Source organism: Electrona antarctica, assembly GCF_951216825.1.
Source record: "Electrona antarctica genome assembly, contig: scaffold_81, whole genome shotgun sequence".
Classification (NCBI taxonomy): domain Eukaryota; kingdom Metazoa; phylum Chordata; class Actinopteri; order Myctophiformes; family Myctophidae; genus Electrona; species Electrona antarctica.
In genome coordinates this window covers 467,501-476,910 of record NW_027638136.1, presented here as the reverse complement: position 1 = coordinate 476,910, position 9,410 = coordinate 467,501, and the positions used below count along the sequence as shown (strand labels likewise).

General features: G+C 43.2%; 1 protein-coding gene across 2 annotated transcripts in view; it reads right to left on the bottom strand.

Moving 5' to 3' along the window:
- Window positions 1-383: 383 nt before the first annotated feature.
- LOC306918361 (transmembrane protein 106B-like) overlaps window positions 384-9,410 on the bottom strand; it is a 29,366-nt gene continuing 20,339 nt past the window's right edge. The window contains exons 6-9 of one of the 2 annotated variants that reach the window (XR_013789326.1): window positions 9,157-9,206; window positions 5,655-5,708; window positions 1,086-1,773; window positions 384-945 (exon numbers count right to left, since the gene is read on the bottom strand). Coding sequence is in view for 1 of the 2 variants with exons in the window: in XM_079531256.1 (XP_079387382.1) it covers window positions 1,656-1,773; window positions 5,655-5,708; window positions 9,157-9,206 (222 nt within the window). In the remaining variant the exon portion in view is untranslated. Of the gene's footprint in view, window positions 1,774-5,654; window positions 5,709-9,156; window positions 9,207-9,410 lie in introns of both variants that reach the window. The other variant, XM_079531256.1, reaches the window with a different exon arrangement.

The following is a 9,410-nucleotide window of genomic DNA, read 5'->3' as shown; positions in this document are numbered from 1 at the left end:
CTCTCAGACCCATTTGAGCCACGGACCACCATCTGATGACATTTAGCCTCTCAGACCCATTTGAGCCACGGACCACCATCTGATGACATTTAGCCTCTCAGACCCATCTGAGCCACGGACCACCGTTTGATGACATTTAGCCTCTCAGACCCATTTGAGCCACGGACCACCATTTGATGACATTTAGCCTCTCAGACCCATTTGAGCCACGGACCACCGTGTGATGACATTTAGCCTCTCAGACCCATCTGAGCCACGGACGACCGTTTGTTGACATTTAGCCTCTCAGACCCATTTGAGCCACGGACCACCGTTTGATGACATTTAGCCTCTCAGACCCATTTGAGCCACGGACCACCGTGTGATGACATTTAGCCTCTCAGACCCATCTGAGCCACGGACGACCGTTTGTTGACATTTAGCCTCTCAGACCCATTTGAGCCACGGACCACCATTTGATGACATTTAGCCTCTCAGACCCATTTGAGCCATGGACCACCATTTGATGACATTTAGCCTCTCAGACCCATCTGAGCCACGGACCACCATTTGATGACATTTAGCCTCTCAGACCCAAAACTAAAGAATATTTTGTTGTCGTTGGATCAGATTTTGTCCATAATTCCATGCTGTATTGATGTTGGGACATCAATTGATGTATTGATTAGGACAGATAACAGACAAACGTTGATCAAAATAACAATTATTCTACATTCTCTAATTGTGTAGACTTCTGGTGAATTAAGTAATGCAGACGTTAAAACAATAATGTATCTCCTGAACTCAAGAGTTACATCTATATATATTTAAGGGTCCATTTGGTTACCAACTCTCTGGGGTCCATTTGGTTACCAACTCTCTGGGGTCCATTTCGTTACCAACTCTCACCCTAACCCTAACCTAGAACTGTAGAACTGTAGAACTATAGAACTATAGAACATAGAACTATAGAACTATAGAACATAGAACTATAGAACTATAGAACTATAGAACTATAGAACTATAGAACATAGAACTATAGAACTATAGAACTATAGAACATAGAACTGTAGAACTATAGAACATAGAACTATAGAACATAGAACTATAGAACTATAGAACATAGAACTATAATCAGTCCTCAGAGCTGACCAGATGTTTCCTAGAAAGATGTCAGAAGGTTTGGTCATCCCCCTCAGCCCCAGGGTGGTGTTATTAGATGCTGCTCGTCCCCCTCAGCCCCAGGGTGGTGTTATTAGATGCTGCTCGTCCCCCTCAGCCCCAGGGTGGTGTTATTAGATGCTGCTCGTCCCCCTCAGCCCCAGGGTGGTGTTATTAGATGCTGCTCGTCCCCCTCAGCCCCAGGGTGGTGTTATTAGATGCTGCTCGTCCCCCTCAGCCCCAGGGTGGTGTTATTAGATGCTGCTCGTCCCCCTCAGCCCCAGGGTGGTGTTATTAGATGCTGCTCGCCCCCCTCAGCCCCAGGGTGGTGTTATTAGATGCTGCTCGTCCCCCTCAGCCCCAGGGTGGTGTTATTAGATGTCAGAAGGCCTGCTCGTCCCCCTCAGCCCCAGGGTGGTGTTATTAGATGTCAGAAGGCCTGCTCGTCCCCCTCAGCCCCAGGGTGGTGTTATTAGATGCTGCTCGTCCTCCCCAGCCCCAGGGTGGTGGTGTAATTAGATGCTGCTCGTCCTCCCCAGCCCCAGGGTGGTGTTCCCTCCACAGTCTACGTACTGGTACATCTCCTGGGAGACCTGCTCTGCGTGGCCGAAGTACGCCGTGGTAACGGTCACCCTGCAAACAATAAACATATTAACATATAAGCAGGGCAGGAATTTCACGGCGGCCATGGCCGTCGCTGCCCCTCTCTTTGGCCGTGTGCCCCTCGAAAAATTATATGCCCCGACCAGCGCCCACAGCAGTTCATTTTACCGTTTTTGCTCTGCGCAATTTTCCAGTCATTACGGTAACCAATGTGCCCCTCACGTCCCGCGCAGAACAAATCTGTGTTGTAGTCGTGTTGCCAGGTTTGATTCTGTTGCGTTACTTTGCCTTAATAAAAAGGCAAAGTAACGCTTTGCTGGTCGTCATGACACACACACACACACACACACCTCCTCCTCGCCACACATACACGCGTAAGAGAGTAAACGGAGCATTTAGCCACACGCTGCCGACTAGTGTAGCTAATCTAGCTATCCGGTCAAACTGCAACTATCACTCAAAACAAAATAATGTTTTCTACCGTTGCGACAGTGTGGCGGTCCTACGTCACATGCATTAACGTTAGTTGCTGACTCGCTGGTCGGACATGGTCCAGCTGATTTATTTTTGTCTAACGCGAAACAGCGTGGCTGTCCATACAAGGAGGAGAGATGATCTACCGCAGGGGTGCCCACACTTTTTTGACTTGAGAGCTACTTGCTAAATGACCAGCTCAACAAGATCTACCCACCAAAAATTATATTATCCCATTGCTGAAAATAGTTTAAAAATCTACCTGTGGGGGCTTTGGAGTGTGTGTGTGTGTGTGTGTGTGTGTGTGTGTGTGTGTGTGTGTGTGTGTGTGTGTGTGTGTGTGTGTGTGTGTGTGTGTACCTTACACAGCCCGAGTGCATGTCAAATATGAACACACAAATTGGTGTCCCCAAGTTTTTATGCTTAGGGTTAGGTTTAACATCTACATCTATCCATTAGGGCTTAGGTTAGATCAGTTAGTGTGTGTGCGTGTGTACACCCTCTTTGAATATGCCACTCACTTTGAATAAAGATTTGAATAACGTACGGTTTGCAAGACTGGAATGCTGTGTTATTCTGAACGGTGCAGACAACACAACGCCCGTAATGGAATATTAATATTTGCATAGTTGCACTTCATGTGTCCTTCATTTCCTTCAATGCCGGTTTCTTGTTGTTCCATTTTGGATGACTGGCTTCCATTAAAGGTACATTCAGTGATTTCACTTAATTCAACTATCACTTATTTTTTCTTATTTTTTGGATAATCCTCCCTACTATAAAGTGTGCTGACCATATAAGGAGTTCCTCCCTGTCCCCAGTGAGCCCCTGGGGTAAAAAAACCCTAGTTTCGTTTTGGGCTTTGGGTGGCAAAACTTTCATCCAATCAGGATGAGAGGTGCCTTCCTCCAATCATGATCGAGTGTGGCTGGCATTGGTGCGCGTGCTGTTGGTCTGTTGTACTTCCCCCACTGTAGAGCGTGTGCATGTGCACATCTTGTTACCGGGTGGACCGTTTTTTTTTCCAAATCAGCCAAATCACTGAATGCTCCTTTAACCACTTAAATCATGCATAATAGTGAAAATAGGTAGATGAATGTTGGTTTTTGCCGAATGTTCCCCTATTTTTAAGACATGCCGACAATAAAGATGCAAGGCTGCTGCGGTATAACAACCCAGATTGTGTGGTGGTGGTGTGCAGTACCCCCCCGTGGCCACCGGGCGTCGCCAGTGTACACTTTAAATTTCAGCACGTGGCGCTCGTAGTTTTCGTCGAAAACAAAGTATTGCATTGTGGGTTTTTTTAAATTTCATTTAAATTATTTATATTTTAGGCCAGGGGCATGTCATGTGGTCCCTGTGAAGTGAGCGGTGCAACTGTTCTCTACAGTAGAGAACAGTTGCACCGCTCACTTCACAGGGGTGTGATTTTTATTATTACAGTAGAAGTTTACAGACCAAACTGTAAATAAAAGGTTTACATGACTTTCTGCCTCAGTCCGTATATAGCGACCTGTATTGAATAAGCAGAGAACAGAATATGGGACAGAGTTGCACCACTCACTTCACATGGGTGTGATTTTTATTATTACTACAGTAGAAGTTTTTTTCTTATGAAAGCAGAGAGTCTTCTGTTTCATACGGTATATAGTATTTATATGTCGCTATAGGCCTTATTTTGTGAATATTGAGTTCGGGTCCATGTCTTCTCTGCAGTTATATCTGGTGGGCGCAATGTGCATCCACCCAGTAACCAATTTATGACAGACTGTACATGGGATCAATGTTTACTCTTTTCCTCGTAAAAGTACACATTCAGGGCTTTCATTCGGTGTATAGGATGTATAGCATATGTATTGTGTTTATTGTTATATCTGCCTGTCAATGTCTGACTATAAACCTTCATAACTATGCTTTCTTTTTGATGATGATGATGATTGCCGCCTCGCCTAATCTATCTCACTGCTTTCATTGTTTTGATCGCAGTAACATTGGGGGGGGGGGGGTCATGGGCACATTGGGCAGCAAAAGTCTTGATCCGTACGGCTATAAAAAGTCCCATTCCACCGTTCGGTTCAGAACTATAGTATAACGGTGAGACGCGTTGTCATCAGCTGATTTTGTTTTTCAAGCTAGTGTAGGGGAACATGCCTGGGCATGCTAGCCTGGCACGGCCAGACTCATAGCGAGGGTTCACTGATGTTTCCTCCGGGGAAGAATCTTCAGTGAATCCCCGCTATGAGGCTGGCCAAGCCAGGCTATGGGCATGCAGCTTGGGGGCGATGGAGGGGGGAAAAAGCGTCACCCGGCTGTGATGTCGACGAGAAGGAAAAAATGACTTCCACAGATGACAACACCACGGTTTAGGTCGCGGAAAAGTTCGTTATACATTACACCCGGGTCGCTTACGTCCCCGACGCGTTCATTGCGGTCTTATCACTACAATTATAATGAATAAAAAAGCGTTACAATCACACGTCTGAGCGATCTCCGATTATGACGGCTCTGCATGGCGATACGTGATCCACCAACGGAACACTGTCTTGTCGTGGCGGCCTCTCGATACTGTGGTTAGTTCGTAGTATTGTAGGCTCGGGGATCGTTTGGTCGCTACAGTATGAAGAAGGAAACATGCATCTGTCCATGTGTGTTGCAGACTATGCATTGCAATGCCGATCTGGTGCATATGTGTCTAGGCAGCGTTCCGTTCAGCGTTCATCATGTTTTTTTCCGAGAGACAGAGGAGAGCATGTACCCCCTCGCAAGATCCTCCTCCTGGAGAAACAGGAGGGGAGGGGGGAATCAAATGTCCGAGGTGGAAAGCCTGGTGAGGCGAGGTTAGGTGAAATTTGATTCTTTTCACACACGGGCTACATCGGCATGGGGGCATCCATTACACTGGCTTCTACACGCCCAGGATGAAGTATTGTCCAAAAGACGAAGTTTATTGATATGAGAACGGATTGCATGGCTCCCCCCTCCCCTCCTGTTTTCAGGAGGGGAGGGGGGGTTTTTTGTTTTGTTTTTTTTTCTGATCACGTGAGCGGGACTAAGCAGCAATGATAGGGCGATGGTTCTTCATTGTCCGGGTGGGTAAAAAGATGAATGAAAGTATGCTATAAAAAAGTGATTGAAACGTATTGATACGTGATCCGCACCCGACGTTTGATTAATTGATAACGTATTGATACGCGATTCGCGTCGGCTGTGTTAAGCTAAAATAATTATGACCGGGGACCTCAAAATCATTGTTTTAATTCATGGCCTTCATGACCTGGCACTTGGCCTTGCCCCTAAAAGGATGAAATTCCAGGCCTGCATAGAAACATATTAACAACATAGTAACGGTCACCCTGTTGGGACAACATCGGTGTGGCTTTACAATGTTTATAAAGCTCTCAGTGCTAATTGATAAGGTCAAAGGTCAAATAACTTACTGCATCATGACGACGATGTTGTGAACCTTGATGCTCTGCAGAGTGCAGTAGTCACTGGAAAACAATACATGTAAACATATTACCATATAGAACTAACTATATACTAACTATAGTATAAACATATTACCATCTAGAACTAACTATATACTAACTATAAACATATTACCATCTAGAACTAACTATATACTAACTATAAACATATTACCATATAGAACTAACTATAGTATAAACATATTAACATCTAGAACTAACTATATACTAACTATAGTATAAACATATTACCATCTAGAACTAACTATATACTAACTATAGTATAAACATATTACCATCTAGAACTAACTATATACTAACTATAAACATATTACCATATAGAACTAACTATATACTAACTATAAACATATTACCATCTAGAACTAACTATATACTAACTATAAACATATTACCATCTAGAACTAACTATATACTAACTATAAACATATTACCATATAGAACTAACTATATACTAACTATAGTATAAACATATTACCATCTAGAACTAACTATATACTAACTATAAACATATTACCATCTAGAACTAACTATATACTAACTATAAACATATTACCATATAGAACTAACTATAGTATAAACATATTAACATCTAGAACTAACTATATACTAACTATAACTAACGATGTTGTGAACCTTGATGCTCTGCAGAGTGCAGTAGTCACTGGAAAACAATACATGTAAACATATTACCATATAGAACTAACTATATACTAACTATAAACATATTACCATCTAGAACTAACTATATACTAACTATAACTAACGATAACTAAGAGTGCAGCAGTCACTGGAAAACAATACAAACATTTTAACGTTAACCCACTTGACCTGAGGACGATTCTACAAATGCCTGTTTTCTGAAAACCCCATGTTTCTATGTCAGTGGTTCTCAAACTATTTAATGTCAAGGACCCTCAAAAATATATGTAATTGGCCACCGAAACCCATCTGAAAATATGATGTTCCAGGGACCCCCCAGAAGATTTGAGTTAAAAACGCTCACCCTGGAAGATTTGCACATTTTCAATTTTTTTCAATCTACAAGCTCGTAGCGCGGCACTTAAATCTGCTATTTTTCTTTGTATCTGATATTTTTCTAAAGTATAACATAATGCTTAAAACACCAAAAGGTGTTCCCGCACAAAATGGGTTAACATTAAAAACATTTTAACTTAAAAGGCGTGCAGTGCAGTAGTCACTGGAAAACATTCAATAATACTATTACTACCTCGGCTCGCTCTACCTGGACCGTTCTCTCTCTATAGAAGCCTTTATATTCATTACTACCTCGCTCTACCTGGACCGTTCTCTCTCTATAGAAGCCTTTATATTCATTACTACCTCGCTCTACCTGGACCGTTCTCTCTCTATAGAAGCCTTTATATTCACTACTACCTCGCTCTACCTGGACCGTTCTCTCTCTATAGAAGCCTTTATATTCACTACTACCTCGCTCTACCTGGACCGTTCTCTCTATAGAAGCCTTTATATTCATTACTACCTCGCTCTACCTGGACCGTTCTCTCTCTATAGAAGCCTTTATATTCATTACTACCTCGCTCTACCTGGACCGTTCTCTCTCTATAGAAGCCTTTATATTCATTACTACCTCGCTCTACCTGGACCGTTCTCTCTCTATAGAAGCCTTTATATTCATTACTACCTCGCTCTACCTGGACCGTTCTCTCTCTATAGAAGCCTTTATATTCATTACTACCTCGCTCTACCTGGACCGTTCTCTCTATAGAAGCCTTTATATTCATTACTACCTCGCTCTACCTGGACCGTTCTCTCTATAGAAGCCTTTATATTCATTACTACCTCGCTCTACCTGGACCGTTCTCTCTCTATAGAAGCCTTTATATTCATTACTACCTCGCTCTACCTGGACCGTTCTCTCTCTATAGAAGCCTTTATATTCATTACTACCTCGCTCTACCTGGACCGTTCTCTCTATAGAAGCCTTTATATTCATTACTACCTCGCTCTACCTGGACCGTTCTCTCTATAGAAGCCTTTATATTCATTACTACCTCGCTCTACCTGGACCGTTCTCTCTCTATAGAAGCCTTTATATTCACTACTACCTCGCTCTACCTGGACCGTTCTCTCTATAGAAGCCTTTATATTCATTACTACCTCGCTCTACCTGGACCGTTCTCTCTCTATAGAAGCCTTTATATTCATTACTACCTCGCTCTACCTGGACCGTTCTCTCTCTATAGAAGCCTTTATATTCATTACTACCTCGCTCTACCTGGACCGTTCTCTCTCTATAGAAGCCTTTATATTCATTACTACCTCGCTCTACCTGGACCGTTCTCTCTCTATAGAAGCCTTTATATTCATTACTACCTCGCTCTACCTGGACCGTTCTCTCTATAGAAGCCTTTATATTCACTACTACCTCGCTCTACCTGGACCGTTCTCTCTATAGAAGCCTTTATATTCATTACTACCTCGCTCTACCTGGACCGTTCTCTCTCTATAGAAGCCTTTATATTCATACTGAAGGAATTAGGAGGACAGATCATCGCTGTTCTCATCAAAGCCAGGGTTGTGAGTTGTGGGACATTTGGTATATATATATTAAAAAAAATATGTAATGGCCTAAAATATTGTCTATATTCATACAATCCACCTGCTGACCGGCTGTCGGTATTGAACGACTTTTTTGATTAGTAACGCCCGACGCCCAGGATGAAGTATTGTCCAAAAGACGAAGTTTATTGATATGAGAACGGATTGCATGGCTCCACAGCCTGGGAGCGCCTGTTTGACTGTGTTTGGGGTGAGCGGTGAGTCTCTTACCACCGCGGCTCAGTGACGTCATGTTGTAGTTTTAGTAAAAACAGAGAGATGTGTTTGGGTGAGCGGTGAGTCTCTTACCACCTCGGCTCAGTGACGTCATGTTGTAGTTTTAGTAAAAACAGAGAGGTGTTTGGGTGAGCGGTGAGTCTCTTACCACCGCAGCTCAGTGACGTCATGTTGTAGTTTTAGTAAAAACAGAGAGATGTGTTTGGGTGAGCGGTGAGTCTCTTACCACCGCGGCTCAGTGACGTCATGTTGTAGTTTTAGTAAAAACAGAGATGTGTTTGGGTGAGCGGTGAGTCTCTTACCACCGCGGCTCAGTGATGTCATGTTGTAGTTTTAGTAAAAACAGAGAGGTGTGTTTGGGTGAGCGGTGAGTCTCTTACCACCGCAGCTCAGTGACGTCATGTTGTAGTTTTAGTAAAAACAGAGAGATGTGTTTGGGTGAGCGGTGAGTCTCTTACCACCGCGGCTCAGTGACGTCATGTTGTAGTTTTAGTAAAAACAGAGGTGTGTTTGGGTGAGTGGTGAGTCTCTTACCACCGCGGCTCAGTGACGTCATGTTGTAGTTTTAGTAAAAACAGAAGAGCAGTACTTCACATAATGTACACACAATGTTAATGTACAGTACAGTACTTACTACATGTAGCTCATCTCGTCTGCTATGACCGTTGGAACAGTGTAATCAACCTGTCAATCAAAACAACACAGTCAGTGAAGAACCTTATTAGGACTAGAACTAGTCTGACAGTCTGGAGCAACGGAAGCTCTGATCATGAGTAAAAAATAAATTCTTCCGTCATACAGTCTGGAGCAACGGAAGCTCTGATCATGAGTAAAATATAAATGCTTCCGTCGTACAGTCTGGAGCGACGGAAGCTCTGATCATGAGTA